This window comes from Oncorhynchus kisutch, linkage group LG1 (assembly GCF_002021735.2).
Source record: "Oncorhynchus kisutch isolate 150728-3 linkage group LG1, Okis_V2, whole genome shotgun sequence".
Taxonomy (NCBI): domain Eukaryota; kingdom Metazoa; phylum Chordata; class Actinopteri; order Salmoniformes; family Salmonidae; genus Oncorhynchus; species Oncorhynchus kisutch.
Window position 1 is genome coordinate 37,878,119 of NC_034174.2, and position 21,047 is coordinate 37,899,165.

Genomic DNA, 21,047 nt, shown 5'->3' on the forward strand with positions numbered 1-21,047 from the left:
TGCATCCTATTTCAGATAGGTAACGAAATGAACCACAGCTTGATAATATTAACTTGTTGTTGCTTTTTTTTGCATGTTTGGGATTCAAATTAGTATTTGGTTACGACTATAAACCAGCTTCCAATTTTATTTTTAAAAACAAGTGTACAAATCCCACACTCGAAAAGAAAGGCGAGTTTAGTTATAACGTTGAGTATAGTTATAACGTTTTCAGTGTTCGTGGATACTAGCTGTTCCTGTCAGCACCTGGAAACCGATTACTGTGCAGAAGGTTTTCTTAATTTTTTCCTTAATTTTTTTGCCTAGTCTGTCCACGCGAGTCGTGCAGATTCACCCCACAAATTACAGACAAATCGGTAAATGCATCGGTAAATTTGTAGCCTGTAATATTTTGTCTTCTTCATATAATGCAAAAGTGCACAAAGTGAAATGACACTATAAATTCGACTCTATATGCCTACACACGACTCTCCCACACACGTGGAGAAAATAGTCCTCAACACGCGCAATCCAACCACATCACTGGGTTTGTAGGCTATATTAGGCCCTATTGTAAGTGACAGATGGCAGCCATGATTAAAAACAAGAAATGAAAAAAATGTACTATATGGAATGAGCATTTTAAATGCCCTCAAAATTGTTTGTGGAATGTATGCTGTTGCAGTTTTGGTTTTAATTTCCCACACATAAGCATAAAGCAAATATAGCTTGTTCGAGGAGCGTGTTCTGTCAACGTTGACTCTCCCTGGGCTGGACCACACCTCAGCTAACCCTCCAAAATATTTTTTCATAACACATTTGGGTTTGTTATATCCATGAGGTAGGCTACCCTCGCCACAAATCATCCCCAAAACAAGACGGCAAAATCAACAGATTTAACGTTACGAACTTTATCGTTAAGTGTTTTATTCATGGTTTATTATTGTGTTAGGCTATATGGTATAGGCAAGTTATAGTATCGTTTAAAGTATGGCTAATTTCCACAATAAATAGGCTAGCACGTGATATTTGTTAGCATATTTAGAAGCTATGTATTTCTAATGAATAGTAGCTTAATGTAACTTTCAACCTTTCAAAATGCTATATCCTGAAACTGACTTACCAAAAAGTAAGTTATAGCCTATACCTAACTCACCTGCAGTCCTTGTATTTGAATTAGGCTATTTATTGATAAATCCACTTTTCCACTTGAGTGGTTTGCAAAACAAAACTTGCACAATGAAATGCGTAAGGTTGTGTGCTTACTGCACAATGAACTCCTGATATTTTCACCTAAGGGCATATATGTTAAAACCTGCTTGCCATTCTCAGTTGCTGCGGCTCGTTGCTGCAGCCAGGACCTCGGTGTAACCATGGCCTTTTTTTGTCGATGCTTGAAACTGTTCACAGCTCATACAACCGGATTTAATAGGTTGGCTTACATCCAATTAAAATGATCTGGGCCATGAGGGGACAATAATATTATTTCACACGCTTGCCACATTGAGCGATTGTTTCTGCTCGATTTTTTGAGGGTATAGACATTCACGGAGCTAACTTGACCACTGTCTTGAGAGAAATGTTCGCCTATCCTGGTCTCCGTTTGGTCTCTATTTTCATGATTTCTCTTTGGATTAAAAATAGGTCAGTAGTCTTGTTGGATTACTATAAGGGGTGGCGAGGCGTTGCCAGGATTCCGCAGTCAAACACATGTCGTAAAGTCTTCTCCCGAACAGTGGTGTTTTCAAGCAGAGAATGGCAAATATTTACAACACCCCTTTCATTCAAGTCTCAAGACGCAAGAGACCATTGGCACTTTTGGGGATATTAGGCTACCCGCATCAATATTATATTTCCTATGCACAATATTAAACCGTCGGATGCAGTCTTAGGAAATACCAAACTCAGCAGAACTGTATAGGACGAAAATCTATTTTCAAATCGAACTAATACCTAGATTGTTTTATGTGTGCAGGGTCCTATTGCGAGCAGACTTGCGCCAACCTAGCCATAGCTCTTCAAGTGCATGCAGACGCAATCGTTACTTTCTGTCAGCCTTCATGAAAGCAATATCACTCACATTCAGATGCTATAGGCTACATGTAAGCGACTATAGAAAGGATCTGTATTGTGCCTAAAAGAAACAGTATATAGCCAGTATGTTCAAATGAACACTGAATAGTGCACTTGGCATCCCTGCAGCATGGAAGAGAGCATTTAATGGTCATACACGGCCGAAGGTCCCAGGAAGAGGATACCATTTTTATGGCAGGCTATTTGTTTATTAGTTCTACTGCTCTCCGGGTGCAGTTTCTGTGCCGACATTCAATCTAATCTTTTGCTGCATTTGACAAGAGATATACAGAAATCTTTAAAAGCTAACACTATGACTAACATTACACTCAATTAAATTCTAGTGTGCACACCTCACCTTTCTTTTCTTGAAGTTCAACAGCTTTGGAATGGCATGCATGGAGCCTATGATATATTTAACACAGTAAACACAATGATGTAGTCTTCTTGTAAATGTCTGTTTCGGATATGCCACATGTTGTGTTAGTGGTCTAAATGTAAGGAATTAAAATGGCACAATTGTATGTAAACTTCGCTCCTTTTAACAAAAGCCTAGTAGCCAAAGAGGTGAAGAAAAGTCTGTTTATTGCAGCTATTCGGCCTTTTATGGTGGTTGCTTACAGGATTTTGGTGGTCAAATTCAAGTGCTGTGTCTGGAAAGCTGTCTGGTTTCTTTGTACTTGATTGCAGGCGTCTTGTGCCTCGACCTTTATTCTGTTGAAATTTGGGTTTTTGAACAAACTGTCCCCCCCAAAAACAGCCACCACATTTAGAAAGTGATGCAGACCTCAACTATTTGAGTCAAGTCTAGGGGAGTAGGACCAAGGTCTTGGTCAATTCTCTGATTACAATGAATATAATTTCAAAACACGAAATTATTTGAATTCCAATGGAATGGACCGAGATCGTGAACATGTTCCTGCATGAATCTCAAACTATGCACTATTTATTAGTCCACAGCATAACTCTGAAATATATGTTTTGTACACTTGGCCCTTTTCCTTTCGGGAAAATTCAATGAAACCATTTGGTTTTGGTAGCACTGGCATGTCTTATGTCTTGGTATTATGGAATGGTCATCGTGGATTCTAGTTGATGCAAAAATGCAGGGAAGAAAATATATGTGAAACCGGGCTAATGTCTAAACATAATCATGCAGGGGCAAGCATGGGGGCACACACACGCGCGCGCACACACAGGTTATAAAATCGAAAGCTGTGTTTTTTCTCTCTGAATTCCTAGTTTCCACGTCGCCAAACACTGGGCTGTGTTGCAGCCATATATGTACAAAAATAATAATAATTTATATTAGTTTCTTTCTTTAAGTGATCTTGGTGCTGGGGATAGAGCAATGAACTGCGTTAAAATTGGGTCCCTTAACGAGATCTTTATACCAGTTATTACAACAGGTTTACTTGCAATTCATAACTTATAATACTTTCACGAGGAACAAAACCATCGGACTGTATGATAATGACTATTTGAACTATCTTCGATGTCCTGAAATCTCAGGATATATGTAAATTGGGCCTTCATGTATTTTCATTCACTAAAGAAGACAGGAATACATTGTACGTCTTATTATAACGTATTTGTAATAATTCAAGAGTTTATAGAATATGTCTAATATGCACTTCAAGGGTTTTTAGGATAATGGATTAAAAGAGGATTTTCATTGCTAGGAAAATACATTGGGGAAATGGGTGAAAATCTCAAACACTGCAATCTCATATGGTCGAAATTAAGTGAAGGTTTGCAAAATAACTTTTATAGGCTACTAGTAGTAGTAGTAGTAGTAGCCTAGTAACTATCAAGATATAGACTATAGTAGCCTACATTTGCATGGCCCAATACTACTACTACTATTACTACTACTACTACTACTACTAATAATAATAATAATAACAATAATAATAATTTGAATTATTATTAATTATTATTATCATTAAAAACCCTTAGCATACCTGTCAGGGTTATATGCTATATTGCATTGCGCATGTGCTATAAGGTATTCATATTTTGATTACATGGTTATAGGCTACGTAGCTAAGATACCTGATATAGATTTTTATAATGCTCATGCGGTGTTGGAAAACCAATCGTTTGAACCTCCTATATCTTACCAAAGTGAACCACTCCTACGCATGTAAGTGTTTCAAATTGATATATGACAATATCTACTTTCGATCACGTGTCTTGGGGTGACTTAGATGGATAGCGCGTCATCTCGCCTTCCCAAATGTTCTCCTTCTGCAGTTCAATCCAAAAAATCTATCTATAGTGCACGAGAACGGGAAGAACGATGTTTAACTCGGTTAATCTGGGAAACTTCTGCTCACAGACGCGAAAAGACAGGACTTCTGAGTTCGGCGACAGAGCAAGCTGTGGGTCCAACCTTTACCTCCCCAGCTGCACCTATTATGTCCCCGAATTTTCTGCCGTCTCTTCCTTCCTGCCACAGGCCCCTTCTCGGCAAATCACCTACCCTTACTCCACGAACCTCTCCCAAGTGCAACCGGTTCGAGACGTTTCTTACAGTTTGGAGCCTTCAAGTAAGTGGCACCATAGAGGAAACTATGCGTCCTGCTACTCAGGGGAGGAACTGGTACACAGGGACTGCCTTCCGCCATCGTCCACCATGACAGAAATGCTGATGAAAAACGAAAGTGTCTACAGCCATCACCATCACCACCACCACCACCCAAGCTCCAACCACCCTTCCGCGGGCTTTTACTCGGGTGTAGGGAAAAACAACGTTCTTCCGCAGGGCTTTGACCGCTTTTTCGAAAGCACACACAGCGGGGCGGATAACAGCTCGCAAGAGAACTGTTCTCAGAAGGGCGACTCCAGTAAACTGGATTCAGCGTCTCAACCGCCTGCCGCCCTCCACAGCGCCGCCGACCCGGAGAAAGACCCAGAAGATGAAGAGGAAAACACTAATTCGGGTTCTTGTGCCTCTTCATCGGTCACGAAAGACGACAGCGCCAGCAAAACCAGCCACTCGAGTAGGTACCGAAGCTGTAAATGGGAAAAAGGTTAAGGGACTAGCCCTGTGTTTTGTCGGTCAGATTTTATGTGGAGTTTTATAAGCATTCAAAGGATTTTATTATAACCTACAAAGCTCTTTCTTCCAGCAAGAATAATTTTTACGATGGGAAAGCGCTTTCAAAAAACGATACGTTACACACAGGCAGCAGCTATCCCAGAGTCTGTGAAATTTTAAGAGCGCGCTATTGTGACAAATGCTAACTTTGATCATGAACTTGCGCTGGGCTTTTTAAGGCATGTTTCGCCAGGCTGTCGAGGGTAAAAAGCAATTGGGCAGAACACTGCTTTTGGGCGTCCTGTGATGTTTCCCTTCTCGGCAGCCTCCTATAAAAGTAAAACTTATATTGTGTTGCTTCTGTCGACGTGTTGCTTTACGCTATAACAGCAGATGTTAACTGTTTTATCGAGATTTTATGTAAATGTTTATGTAAAATTGTTCAGAAAATATCGGTTGTGATAATAATAACGTTTGGGTTTCTTTGGGATGCTCCATGCTCTTCTCAAAAAGGCTATCCTAGTATTTCAGTTTGTAGACTAAGCAGTGATTTAAATATTTCAAGCGTTGAGATATTCTGTAAATCACCAACAAACTCGTTCTGCTTCGTTATAGTCCATGTGATAACCCAATGAGCATCGGTAAATTGGTAAAAAAAAGATATAATTATCTCAAATGTATTCGTAGACTATGAAACGGTGGTTCCCACTTCGCAGGCCAAAGCGCCCGCATAGTGTCATGTGGAAGAATTTGTCTCTAGCCTTTAATAATATCCCACCCATTGGTTATCCTATCTAGCTATCCAGTGTTAATTTGCCATAAATGATCGCAATATGAAAGTAAATATGTTCCTTGATAGGCATATATTGCCATTTTGGCAGTGTATTGAGAGAGGGAAATAATGAGGTAGGTAGGGTGTAAAAGTGCAATGTCTTGTGAATAGCGTTAGAAAACTAGTCAGAGGTTTTATAGAGGAGAAGGCTGATTATACTTTTGCATCATAAGTTCTCCATGTCACAATAGGTAGGCACTGGGGGATGTATTTAAGGATACAGAGAAATACAATGTATGCGCAAACTTAAGTGTACATGTTTAGCAAACTTACGTTTTATAAAACTTAACAAACCTACGTTTTGAATCTCCACAAGATTCAACGAGTCTCTAAATGCTTATTTTACTTAAAGTGTACATGTTGGATACATTTGACCTTACATTCTTCTGCGTATTTGTTTTATATTGCTCTAAGGTACACCACGCACGAGGAAGAAGAGGTGTCCTTACACGAAGTTCCAGATTCGAGAACTGGAAAGAGAGTTCTTCTTTAATGTTTATATCAACAAGGAAAAACGGCTGCAGCTCTCCAGAATGCTAAACCTCACTGACCGTCAAGTCAAAATCTGGTTCCAGAACCGCCGAATGAAAGAAAAGAAATTAAGCCGAGATCGCCTGCAGTATTTTTCTGGCAACCCCTTATTGTGAACTCTAAACTGATAGCTTTGGTGAGAAATAATCATTAATATTATCACCTCTAAAACTGAATTGCCTTTGGAGGACAAAGCCAGAGTCGACTTCAGCTAAAAACAAGTGTTAGGTCATGGAAACGCTGGGACTGAAAAGAAAGATAAGCAATTATTCATGTTTATTTTTTATGTTTCCTTGTTTTGTTGAACCAATAACAAGAACCAGCAAAAAGCAAGACCTCAGAGAACTGTATCTCTGACAATAGCAGAGAAATTAAGGTAACATTTTCATTTTTGTGCACAACATTTTTGCTAATTAAAGATTTTTATTCACACGTTTGCCACATTAAGCCAAATATGTGAAACATTATAATCGCAAGTACGACAGTTCTCAGTATTTTTTATTTTGTTTGATTATATAGCCTATTTCAATTCACTTGTGAAATGCTGTCTTTCCAGTGACATTTCTGTCTTTTACCTCTGCATTTCAACATTATCCTTTCTTTGTGAAATGATTTCGCTACAAACTGAACCGACTTGAGGACAGCCGCACAGATTCTTCATAGGTACCTTGCCGATACAGACACATTTTTGCCGCAACCAAGAACTTGGACACGAATCATTGGTCCCAAATGAATAATGTCCTTTAAGAGACTATACAATATGACTGACTGTATATATGAATTTCATTTGTTTATCAAATTTGATCCCTTAAACTAATTACTATCTTTGAAAGATTTCAAACAAATAACTTAAAAACTCTATGGCTTACAAGCTCTTTGATTCTATAGTGAGCTTTTTGTTAATTGCTTGCCGTTTGCTTGCCGATTTTGAGTTTATGCAGTATGAAGAGATGACGTCGCAAATATGCATCGAGTGAAATAATGTAACAAAAATAAACGAAGAGTGATTCTTAAATCAAGCCATTCTTTGAGACTGTTTATGTTATTATTTCCACTGGGTCTGTATTTCAAAGATCATCCACCAAGAACATGCGTTATAGTCTATAAGTGTATTCATACAGAATGCTTGGGCTTTAGTTATCAGTAGGGCTATAGTCCTCAAAACTGGTAGAAGAGCAATGTAATGTTACCTGCCACGTGACTTCTTAAGTAGGCCCTTACTAGCACAGTATACTAGGCTATTTAAACTGGTCACAACGGCCTATAAAAAGTTGTGAAACCCTATGCATGTCCCCGACAAGTCGTTGAAATTTCATGTGAAGAGTAATGGGAAATATGTATAGGCTCTATCGCAGAACTAGGTATTTAGGCTAATTGATACAAATCAAGACTCCATGTCTACCCACAAATCAATAGGCTAAGGGTAAGATGTCAGATTAGAATATTGGGAATGCTTGTAAAATAGTAAAAAATTAGGCGGACTTCGTGCGCAATTTGTCAGGAGTATGAGGGCGCTATATTTGTCTTCATTGTCCAGTGCTCTTGTTTTCACGAAAAAGTCTGCAAGTAATTAGGGGTGCTATAATGTTGAATTGGTTTTCATCCATGTATGACCTATGTAGGCTAAATGAAAACACATTTGCGTGTGCGTGCATGTTTGCCCGTGTTACTGATGTTGGTGAGTGAATGTGTCAATAAGAGAGTGAGAGAGAGAGGTTGATAAGTGCACTAAAATAAATATCCAATGGTCATTTTGAAAACTAGACCTGTCCAGTCTAGACACTGTCATAAAGACCAGGGGCACTAAATAGTTAGTTTTCTCTTAATTGCACCGTCTGCCCAGTGGAGTGAGATACCTTCCGTCGTAAATGGGGAACTCGAATAGAAGGCCTTTTACTTTAAAACATACAAAAATCTCATGTTGATATCATCACTAGTGCACAATATTCACGTCATCCTTATCCTTATCCGTTTCTTCTCGTGATAACAAAACGAACCCAAGGATATCTATTGAGAGGCTTTCTGGCGAGAAAAAAAACCCTCAAGTTTATTGACCATGTGGTGGTGTATAGGCCCTCCTCATCGATGTCCTGCGGCTGTGGCATGTGTTTTACTCTGTAGCTGTGCATATATCGAATGTAATTCATACCGATGCCCACCAATTTACAGATATGGAGTCCTGGGACGTTTAGGTGTATTTTGATGTCTTGCAAGAAAGAAAGAGATATTGTCTTTGAACTTCCGGGAAGTCAAGGCCATCACCTTTAACCCGACGCAATAAAGTTGAATCAGAGAGTGGCTTTGCTCCCGGAAATGCGGGTACCAACAACCAGCCAATGAGGTTTGCGAAGGAGAGAAGGTCGGGGGAAAGGGGGATGGGGTTTAGAAGGGGATGTTTAGAGAACCCAGCACTGACCTCTTGAAAACTGATGCATATAACGTGTTTTTTTAACAGCTGTGATTGTTTTATAATTTTGGAAAACAAATTTCCATTTTTTAAATTCTATTGTTTAATATCTGTTTCATTTTAGGCGTGTGTGCACCCAAAATAAGCAAAACAGTTCGTGTGTATTGGATGCACTACGGCGAAGAGCATATGTGTAACCGGGTCATAAAACTATATCATTAATTTTCTGTTATTGAAATGGAAAAGCACTTGGAAACTAGCAAAACTGTCTCATGCCCAGAATAACCTTAACGTTTGGCATTTACTTATTTTCATGTGCCATCTCAAAAGTCTCATACATGCAGGATTAAATAATAGTTATATACCGGCCTACATATTTATAATACGCTTTTTAATTGTATATTTTTACTAGCAAAAACAAAATAGATAATGATCGAAAATGTATCGATTTGTCTTAGCTCAACTAACATGGAACCCGCGCCCCAAACTAATTTCACAGCCTACCGAAAAATAAACGAAATCTGGCCGAGGGATGTGGGTTTTGGATCAATGTTGGAGATCAAGACTCTCACACTGCGCTTTCACACCCTGCCGAGGGACCTTGGACCTGGACTGCCGAGTTTCACAAATCCGGGCCCCTCTCACGGCATCAGATTGCTTGCTCTTCTTTGACTCCCGCCTGTTCCCCATTTTCTCTTGCGTGCATGTGCCTATGAGACCAGTGCATTGAGATGGATAGAGCACTCATCATGGATATAACTCGTTTTAATATGGGCATTGCCATTGAGGGCTTCCACCATTTAAAAGTTGTCCAGTTGGTGGGGCTTCCTGTGAATTGGGAGAAATCAGCCAATGCATAAGAATAAAATGTATATTACTTTAAAATGGAGATGGTCTCAACGGCGCTGCCCATGCTGTCACTGACGCCATAATGGCACAGATACAAGATGAGTCGTCTATCTATCTCTATGAACCAGTGGGATCTGGAGTATGATGCGATAAGCTGTTCTGTCTGGTGGTGTCCAACGTCACTCAAAGGTGGCAGGTCTCGGCTTACAATATTAACGTAATCAAGACACCCTCTCAATATTGATCTGGGAGGAGTCTTGGCTGTGGTACAATCAAATAAATGTTAATCCAGGGCTCCACAAAATCCTGTCCTGCGCTTTGATTTGGTGTTATGTCAATGTTGTTATGTTCACGAGGCTACGCATCCGCACTTGATAGACAATTGTGTAACAAGGCCCAAATGGCTCTATAGCCGTCCTCTAAGGAGAAGAGAACCACAGGGAGGAGAAAGATGAATTCTTCGAATAAAGCCTACATTGCTTGGAACCTATGTGTAGAGGTTTGAACAGGAGCAATAGTGATATGAGCTTGCTCTCTTGAAGACTTTCTTTGTTTTGCTACGGTTAATTTACTTTTCTGAAATATTTAGCCTATAAGCTAGCTAGTATAAGCTAGCTACGTATATGGTATGAAGGCATGCGAGAGGACGAGAGGATGGAATAATGAAAATCTTTTAGAAATCCAGGTCAGGTTTTGAAAAATTGTATTTGTGTGTAAAGGTCCATATGTAGTCTATGGTGTGCGTAAAGGCTTGTATAGAATAATGTGTACATGTGCATATGTGTGTGCTTGCACATTATATCAGAAAAAAATACATTGCTTAAACCCACAAGGTGATGACAAGCCTATGCATCACCAGCCCGGTGCGGTGTGGTCATTTTTTAAAGCTTTTTGACGATATTCCCATTTAAAATGGAATGCTTACTTCTCTTGTATATCACACCTGAACGATGTATAATAGGATTTAATACAGAGAACATGCACCACGCGTAAATGTAACATTAGTGTGTCGGTAGAGCGGGCTTCCAGCGCAAAATAGCTCAACGTTACTTCAAATTGAATATGATTTTTCGGTCATTTTGATGGCTTGGCATGGAGGGGGACTCCATTTTATTGTGTGTTTTGTGGCGACAGGAGGATTTGCTGTGTGAGTAATAATGTTACCCCATTAAGGCTTTAGGTTTTATTGAATATTTTTGTCTCTTCTCACATGTTCGAAAAAAGTAATTCACATTCCCCGTAAGAAAAGCCACGTGAGGCATGAAATACCAATAAGTAAAACACATATATAATAAGCCCATATAGTAATCATATTAAGCTAAAAGTAATTACGAATGTGAATGTGTTTAATAAGAACATGGATACAATTAATAATAGTCAGTTTAATGTCGGCAATGGGTATTGAACCACTTGAAAGATTGATTTTGAACCGTTAAGATGAATATTTTCATTCTATATTTCAATTCAGGCGGATGTTTTGACGTGCTCGTGTTTATTCCAACTCGTAAACCCCTCTTATGCATTACCCCGGGTCGGTTTAGCGCACACCGTCAAGTTGGCTATCTGTGTGCATGGCTGTGTGCATATTTCAGTGTACATATTTGATGGTCTTTCACCTCGGTGGATTGGCATTCGTAAGTTGTTTAGGAATGGCACAGGATTTGAACACGCGTGTCTGTCTAATATAACTATATATGTTTAAGGTTGTGGGGTTTAGGACAGTGGGGCGGACCTAAAATCAAATCAATAAACAAACGTTGATTCCATGGGTTCATCTGGCTCACCTTCTTTTAGCCATAGTTTGTCAGAGATGTGTGGAATTCCATTGCAATTCCAATCAAATTATTGGATTTAGAAATATTTTTAGGCTACCTTATTACCCGAAAACCCTTTATAGAAAACTGTGATAAATACAATAAAAGTAGAGACTGCACCATCAACTCTACGGATCTTATATAAAAAATATTATATTATCGGCCTATGATATGCAGATTATGAAACTTTATGATCCAAGACGTTTTATGGAAAAAAAATAAAGAAAGTCGCACATTCTATCCTCCAACTAATGTAATGGGTATAAACACCAACGTTTCGGCACGACAACCAATCACAGTGTCTTGGATCAGTTCTATCAAAACACATCCTTATAAACAAACTCGTTTTGTTCCAAATGTTATAGGCCTACTGAACATATATTGTTGATATTCAAAGAAGGGTGGAAGTTAATCATCGAATTAATAGCAACAACACAGTTTGCATTGAGAGTATCCACCACATTCATTGGTGGTGCTTAGAGTTCCAGAATTGTCATTTTTGCATGCCAAGTCAATGACTAAGACAGGTCGACCAGGTGCTACGGTTAATTGGACACGCAGTCAGTCACATATTACAATTCATATTGTTCCTCACGATCAGTCACCCTGTTTAAAATGGTATTGATATTATGTAGGCCTATGATCCAAAAATGGGCTACATGTGACTTTTTTGTTGTGTTCTTATTAAGAAGCAACATCTGAGTGCAAGACAGTTAGGCTATGGCATATATTGAACTCACATAGCCGATAGGCCACCACACCGAATAAAGCGCGATCTCTTAACAATCATTTTTAAGTTTGAAAATAAAAGCTCTGTGAGCTATAGTTGTTTTGTTTGTTTCATAGAAACATAACTTGGCGATATTATCAATATCAAAACGGATAGCCTTTTTGATTTGACTGGAAATCAACCCAACCTCCCTAAAAGACTGAATGAATTCTTATTTCAGATACGGCCAATTTCTCGATGTTTCGCACAAATCATGTAAGCTATTGATATAAATGCTTTTTCGCTGAAGTTCAGGATGCACACACAAATAGTCTAGCCCTACAGTTATAGGATTCGCCCGACAGCCTATATTCACTTTCTCTCTCCCCTGAAAACGTAAAAACGAGATCAATGGTTTAAATCGTTAGGCTACACCATAACATGTTGAACGAAATATGCCCTTGCAAAAAAGATATGCCTTTAAAAAATAAAAGTACTAACGGTGACAGAGAGAGCAGGTAAAGCTGATCTCTTGCTGTGGACAGGCCGGGTCATTGTCAGTGACCTCTGTCGGCGCCATTGAAGGCAAAACTAGACTACAGTTCCACCGTCACATAACCGATAAGATCAGAACCAACTAACAAAACAGTCGCAGCACAACAAAACTGTTTTTGTATTTACTTGTATGTCTAGATGGTATAGCTTGTTCATTTGTCGATTGCGTTTACTTTTAATTGCAAGGCGAAACGTAACGTTAACTGAGTAATTATATCAAAACATATATACATCCTTTATCTGGTTAAAGAGGATGCCTGTGAGTAGGAATGTATGTTATGTTGCATTTGTTAAATCACCATAGATTATGTAGGTCTACAGGAATATAAATGAATGAAATAACATATAAAAAATCGGGTGCACTGGAGAATAGTTCAATATACGTTAAATAAAATACAACAAATAGTTCCCCGTATATAATGCATGTCAATTGCAGAATTTATCCAAAGTTATTTAGAAAACCAAATAAAGTGGGTGCATACTCTACATTTTGTTTGTGTAAGTGATCCCTGCAGGAATTGAACCCACGACCATAGCGTTTCTAGCGACACGCTCTTACCGTATACGAACTAAGTAACACAACACAATTAACACTAATACGTGATGATGATTGAATCCACTTTGCAATGATAAAGAATCAACTAAGAAAACTCAGCACTTCATTGGCACTAGCCTATATTAATAGATTTGGAATTGTTCCCAAGTATTTTCTGTAATTGCTCATACTATGGGCAAACAGAGGATTCGCTAGGAAATTGCCTCTCACACAATTCAAAAATAAAAAATCTAATCAAATTTAGCAGGTTATTGCGGGTGTAGCGACATGCTTGTGTTCTTAGCTCCGACAGTGCAATAATATTTAACAATATACAACAATACACAATAATCTAAAAAGTAAAGGATGGAATTAAGAAATCTAGAAATATTAGGACAAGCAATGTCGGAGTTATAGCCAATATCTAAGCCTAGAAGCCCAAAACAACATATGGCAGTAAGGTTTACAAGAATTGGAAATAGATTAACCATGATAAAATGGGTTTATTGAAAAGTAATTCAATAAAATCATTATGCACATATTTGCAACACTATTGTGTAGTCTAACAAATGTTGTTCAATTAGCTATATTAATCAATGATCAGCACAATAAAATGGCCAAAGACAATTCAAACCATAGACAAATCAATGGCAAACAGAAAGGGTAGACTATTGCTTACTTTTTAATTGCTTGTCATACCAACGACTGTTTAAATGCATTTCTATTATTGAAAGGTTTGCACAAAAATAGGCGTTTCGATTAAAAAAAATAGTAGTGCATTGTAATGCAAATTCACGAAATTGTGCCTCTAAAACACATTAAAAAAGCTTAGAAGTGAACTAATTCATTTTGGGCTATCGATAGTAGAGTGCCACAATGTTTATAAACTTTGCGTCCTTATTACACTCTCTCTTTGTCCTCAATTCACCCCCCTTTTTTTAAACTTAGGCCTGCTACTGCTACAGCCTATAACTAAAGCTACTGCGTTCGTCCCAATTTGAAGGAACTATAGGCTAAATGATATTTAAACAAGCAAACAATTTTCGTTATCACCTTTATCAACTATTTGGCAGTTGAATTTTCAAGAATCATTGCCGAAATGTTTGTTTTTGCTTTTGTTTCATCTAAATAAAAAATATATATATAATTTTGTGGAGAAGTTGTACACAAAAAGCAGATGATGGAATCTAGCCTACATGTTATCCAATTTACATAACCAACATCTAGTTGCTATTTAGGTTTATTATCTTATTTTTTTGCCAGCTCAGTCGCTCACATTTGTTTTCTAGAACACATAATTAAAATAACACTATTTTAATTTTAGTGACTTTGTGTTCTAGAACGTGTGTCTGTACCCTATCTGTCCTACTAGATGGCGCCCTTACTCTGTCCTAGAACTGAGAATTCGACAACTTGACCCCAGTGTCGTCATGGTAATCTGGTGCGTCAAGGCCACTTTCAACCCCCCATTGGTCTGAAATTCACGTGGCATGCCTCGTACAATCATAATTGTGTTGCTGATATTTTTTTATGCTCCATGCCCCCAACTCAAATATGTCAGCTTCCTACCCCTCTATAATCCTTTAGGGGGGCACTGAACACTGGTATCAAAATAAGAAAGATAACAATAAAATGGAATGTCCAAATAGAATCCCAGCTTCTATCTTCCATGTGGAACAGTTGGTAGGAGGATCCTCTGTGTCCAGAGATGAGGGCTATTTCGGCAGTTCCGGAATGTATGCTCAAAGAGTTGCGACCGAGTATGACTGTTCGACAGCGAGAAATTATGGAATCGCTTCTTCGCCTCTCTCCAAAACGGGAGCACAATCTCCGACAAACACGGCTCTCAGCGTCTACCATCAACATCATTACCTTTCGCAACTAAATGCTTTTGGGCCTGAATATAAAAATTCATCCCAGGTAGCACAGCCTGTTATCCGACCCCTGTTTCCATGTTCTTTCCCATCGGACAGTGTGAAGGAGGACTCAATGTTCTGCCTATATAGCGGAGATCCAAACGGACGCACGGATACAGTTGTTGGAACTTGTTCCTACACGCGGATGGCTGAGAGACGCCATCCCAGTCAAACGCACGAACAGTCTTGTCCGGAATCCTCGACAGCTAATCAACGGTACCTAAGGAAAGAGAAGGCGCATGGCTTCGGATCAGAAAGTATCTTCTCTGTGTCCGGAATTGAGACAGATAATCCAGAACTATTTAACGACACCTGCGAAACCAATCAGGAGGCGCATCTGGCAGTGGCAGACAGTAAACTCGAGGAGAATCACAGTCCCACGAAACAACTGCCTGAGAAAGAGAACGTCCTAAAAACGGACGGTAGCACAGACAACTCAGACAGTGAGGTTAAAGGTAACACACACAAACACACACACACGCACGCACACAGGGTATATAACACGTAAACAAGCATATTGAGAGAGCGAGAACACACACGTATGGGTTATAACACATCAACAAGCATATTATCAGTGCGAGCACACACAGTTTATAAGACATAAGCAAGCTTTATCATCACACTCAGAGGAAGCACAAAGTTGGACAAGCCAATATCATATGAGAAGAGGAACTGTTTTTTGTGTTTTTTGATGTTATTGCGATGTTTAAACTTTTGATTTGAGATAAAGTCAACTAATACTTCAAACGATTATGCAACGCTGAGCCTTGGCATAGGCTTATATGCTATTTTTCATCATTTGTACAGTTTGTAATAGGCTACAATTTTCAGCACTTGCAAACTTGATTCGATTGGTAGGCTATGTTTTTTGTTACACTCTTGGGGAAAAAAAGGTTCAGAATAGAACAAAAAAGGTTCCACATGGACCCTTTTGTAGGGTTCTTTGATCAGAATCCTTGGGTTCTATATAGGGTTCTATATCGAACCTATTTCCATATATGAAGCAAGCAACCTTTTTTCTCTAAGAGTGTAAGCACATAGGCTACACTTCCCTCCCAACACTATCTTTATAATTAGGATCTCCTAGTTCCTAATCTCTTTCCTAAACATTTTATTTGTAAATACAGCAACACAAAAACAGTTAAGCAGACTACTTTTCGCTGTTTATCTTAATAGACTTCAAGGGTGAACACCAAAGGCGAGGCTGCGTGTACTCTTGACATTGTTTATTTAAGCAACTTTATTTCATACACTCAGCTGCCAGTCCATTACCAATTTGCTACGACCGACATTATCTGTTTAGCATTGAACTAATTGCAAGTTTGCATTGGTAAACCTTTGCAATGTTACTTGATAGTCTGCGTTTTTGGTTTTGATAAATTAAACTGCACAGTCGCAAATATATTTTGCAGTTGAGATGACGCTCATTCATTCTTATTAGTCGCTACATCTCTCTTGGATATTTTATAATAAAAAAGCATTCTAGGCTACTAGGAAATTGTTCCTATCCAAAGGAATACGCACGCACTAATTACAGCAATGAAGACTTCAAAACAAAACACGATTCACTTTATGTGCGTCTAACCTAGCCTGGTTTATATCTAATTGGATTTATAACCGGAGGGGCCGCTTTCCCAGAAACAGATTACGATTATTCCTAGACAAAAAACATCCTGTTCAATGGATATTCACCATTGAAAGTGCTTAGTCCAAAACCATGTTAAAACTGGGCACTAGAAACCGTCCCGGGAAGACATAGGCCTACAGACAAACTGACAAAAAACACATCACAAGGCATTTGCGTCGGAAAGTTTCTTGGAAGGTGAAGGGCAACGAAATGGCTGCTACATGATCGCTGCTGTTTTTCAGTTTGTCCACCTTTGAAACGATATTTTGAAGCTAAATTCTCGATAAACTATTTTTGTACGTGTAAAACAACAAGTATTATGTACATAGGCTTCCTCAAGTTCATTGCATTTCAATTTGTAAGTTATGTGTACTTTAGGGTAATGGTGAATCGATTAGTATTATTAGGCATATTATTATTATTATTATTATTTATTCTACTTAGGCCTGTTATTGAGCATATGTTGCCACACCGCGTGCATCCGAAATTCACGCCAATGCTTACACAATGGTACTTTATCGAGTAACTCGTGTTAAAATCAGGCAGATATGAGGCCTCTATGTACGTGCGGGGCGGCAGGGTAGCCTAGTGGTTAGAGCGTTGGACTAGTAACCGAAAGGTTGCAAGTTCGAATCCCCGACAAGGTACAAATCTGTCGTTCTGCCCCTGAACAGGCAGTTAACCCACTGTTCCTAGGCCGTCATTGAAAATAAGAATTTTTTCTTAACTGACTTGCCTAGTAAAATAAAGGTCAAATTTAAATAAAAAAATAAATAACGTTTTGTTGAAAACAACTTGTGATTTAGGTCGAAATAGAATAAGTTGCTTCAGTCCCTAATTTCTCTCTACATTAAATCTGAACATGAACGTCAGATTCGTTACAATATTAATAACTTTCTATTAAAATATGACACTTTTATCCCAAATGTTTAAATAATAATTGATCAGTGATTCACTGAAAAATGAAGCGATGACTAAGGCTACATAAAAACACTGGTCTGGAATAGTCTGAATGTGTAGGTTATAGGGCTATACCTTTGCGCAGTTCAATTACTAGGCCTATATGATTTCCAGATTGTGTGAATAGTTGTATTTTTCGTGCCCGTTGAGCCATGTAATCAAGACGGAAGTCAATAACATTTAGATTTGAAACCCCTCCGGACTCCTTTGTCGGTAGACTAGACAAGTCCGTCATATCCATTCCACTTACCAAGAGCTGTAGTGGCATTAACTAATATAGGCTACATTTTATTTCTCTCTTTTAGGCTATTTATGAAGGGATTGAAGAACATAATGTAATTCTTATCGCCAAAAGGACCCAAATTGCCCAGATGAATTATCCATTGATTTACTTTATTTGCCTGATGAGATCTAGACAAATGTTTTTCTGTAGGCCCTGTCTTTGTACTTAATTACTTCAATTGAACTTGAGTGAGCGTAGACTACTGAAGATTCGCAAATAATGCAACATTATTTGTAGGTCTGCCTCTAAGAAGCGGTCATTTATCATCTCACTAAAAGCTAGAGTAGCCCAATTATATCGTCCGTTCATAAAAGACATCGAAGTCAACGACAAGTTGTATAACAATTGGAGTAGAAATTAGAACGTTTTCCTTGCATCTCAGATTAGTGGGCCTACTCATTTCAGCTAAAAAGGGAAGTTGCAAATATAATGGTCGAATAGATTAAAAACGTGCAATGATATAAAATGGCAGGCAGAATATAAAAGATAGTTTTGTCGTCAAGACGTGGCCTTTGTAACCTGATTAAGTCAGTGCATTATTGTTTTATATCACAAATAAGCCTATGGTTAGGCTATACACTGAGAATTACGTTAATTTAACTCATTCCTTTTTACAGGGGACAGATTGGAGAATGTCTTTGGAAACTGGCTCACAGCGAAAAGTAGACGGAAAAAGCGTTGTCCTTACACCAAACATCAAATACTGGAACTGGAGAAGGAGTTCTTGTTCAACATGTATCTGACGCGAGAGCGCCGCTTGGAGATCAGCAAGAGTATTGACTTATCTGACAGACAGGTCAAAATATGGTTCCAAAACCGACGTATGAAGCTCAAGAAATTCAACAGGGAGAGTCGAGTGAGAGAGCTAACCTCTGCTTATGACTATACTTAAACCTTACATCTTATTTGGAGATAAATACTTTTACGCGTAAGCTGCACATACAGGCTAGGCATGCACACATACAGGAGAAAACATCTAGAGCAGGATAGGAATTGTAAGCCTTTCAAACATCTTCATGTTTTTTTCGAGTCCATGCATGGTTTTATGAAAAATGTAAGTTTCATGATTTGACAGTGAAATGCTATGATGCTCTAAAGATGCACATTGTTTATAAGGCTGGAAATTAAAGTGGCACTCCAGACTCCTTTTCACCTCATTTAACACCTGATGTAGTTAACAAAAGGCACATCTCAATAGGTGGTTCAGGTATGTCATGAAATACATAGCAAAAGTGGTGGTGTGTGTGTGTGTGTGTGTGGGGGGGGGGGGGGGGGGGGGGGGGCTTTCCTCTTTTCTTCTCTATTGCTCCTCTTTTGTTCCTCAAGCAGGGGGATGCCGATGACATCACGAATTTCCATCAGACCAACTCCTTGAATGCCCTACTTCTTGAAGTCTGCGGTTGTGTCTAGAAAACATTATTTTGCTCAAAAGTTGTTGTTTTTTTAACCTGGGGTGTACTTTACTGTATTTATACTTGGGATATCGCTTTTCAACAGTAAATGTTACACAAATCACGAAAGGAAGTCTTTAATTGTTTGTGAAATGTGTCTTAAAGTGACAGTCCTGTGTCTGAAATGGTTTCCATGCACTTTTAATGAAAACGTGTCATTACTTGGTCTCTTCCTTTTCATCATTTCTGTTCTTATTGTTTTGTGTTTGATTATTTTGTCATTTCTGTGAACTTGTGCATTACAGCATCAAAGTGCATTAACTTCTAAAGCATTATCCCAAGAATTATGTTGCTGGACATTTGTAAAGATATCAAATAAATGGGTTTGGAGCATCATTTACCCTGGTTATCCTTCTCTTTCGTGTCCTTTATGGCTTGCTTTGAGAAAGAGAGGGGCGAGAAAGGAGTGGAAAGACCGACCATATAGCGGTGATTTAAATATTAGCCAGGTGACCAATAAGTCAAGGTCATAAAATAGTAATGTCAGGATGGTCGGAGTACAGCGCCAGAGGTGGGTTTAATGATCTGCAAATCTAATGTGCGCCGCGGCAGTAAAGATGCGTTTAAAGGTGAGGAGGAGGAACTCTATACCCACAGAGCCGCACTACGATGGGGCTGGTTTGCACGGGCACACGCCACTGCTTTCACCGGATGAGGGAAATGCGACATTCTCCAACGGGTGATGGAGGATAAAGAGACCGGGTGATTAAGGGAATGTATATAATGGCACAAAGTCCGCAACGAGACATGGCTGCAGAAACATGGAAACGGATCCCCGCATGCAGCCAGGTTTGAAGGTAGGACTATAGCCGCTGGCATTTCTCTTCTTTGCTTTGGACTCGATCACGTCTGGCTCTGCTCATTTGGCACATTTGCAACTGGCAGCACATAACAGTTCTTTACACCGATGGTATTTCGTGTTTTTCTGTTGCTGTATTTGTTTTGTTTTTTTACATCCTAAAGACATGCGAAATCCGTCCTGATGTTTATGGGGGGTTTGTATGTTTGCAAGTGGATTTTGGATTATGATGTGTGCTGTGATCATTTTGTTGAATGTACCTCTACCTTGGATGGACAACGATGTTTTTTGATATAATGAACAGACGATTGTGCACCTGCATGTGTTCATGGAGTATGCTATCTATTTGACTATTAAACATTTTGTGTTACAAACTATCTTCCAAAATATGTTCGCTCCTTGGTGGATGTCCACTCAGATCGTGGACATCATAGGCTGTATTACCTTGCTCTTTTCAAACTGGATTTAGATGCAAAACAAGACACATGCATGAATCACATCAAATTATTATTGGGTCCAGTATCCCGTTGTTGAAGATTAACAGGTAGCTTTAGTTGATGAACATGGAAACGTAGACTAATAGCCTAGGATCGTTCGTCCTTGTCTAGAAATACATCACGTTGTTATTCGTATATTTTCTATTGATTTTCTTTCCCATCGGTCAAAAGAAAAGCGTTTCACAGT

At 38.9% G+C, this 21,047-nt stretch overlaps 2 protein-coding genes across 2 annotated transcripts; both read left to right on the forward strand.

Moving 5' to 3' along the window:
* The first annotated feature begins 4,264 nt into the window (after positions 1-4,264).
* LOC109903347 (homeobox protein Hox-C11a-like) lies at positions 4,265-7,477 on the forward strand. The gene is made up of 2 exons (XM_020500026.2): positions 4,265-5,057; positions 6,342-7,477. Exons 1-2 carry the CDS (start codon positions 4,355-4,357, stop codon positions 6,572-6,574), a joined length of 936 nt encoding a protein of 311 aa, XP_020355615.1. The 5' UTR covers positions 4,265-4,354; the 3' UTR covers positions 6,575-7,477.
* Positions 7,478-14,304: 6,827 nt separating this feature from the next.
* On the forward strand, positions 14,305-19,371 carry LOC109903250 (homeobox protein Hox-C10-like). Its single transcript, XM_020499914.2, has 2 exons — positions 14,305-15,698; positions 18,731-19,371. The coding sequence occupies exons 1-2, from the start codon at positions 14,960-14,962 to the stop codon at positions 19,003-19,005; spliced, it is 1,014 nt and encodes a 337-aa protein (XP_020355503.1). The 5' UTR covers positions 14,305-14,959; the 3' UTR covers positions 19,006-19,371.
* Positions 19,372-21,047: the final 1,676 nt, after the last annotated feature.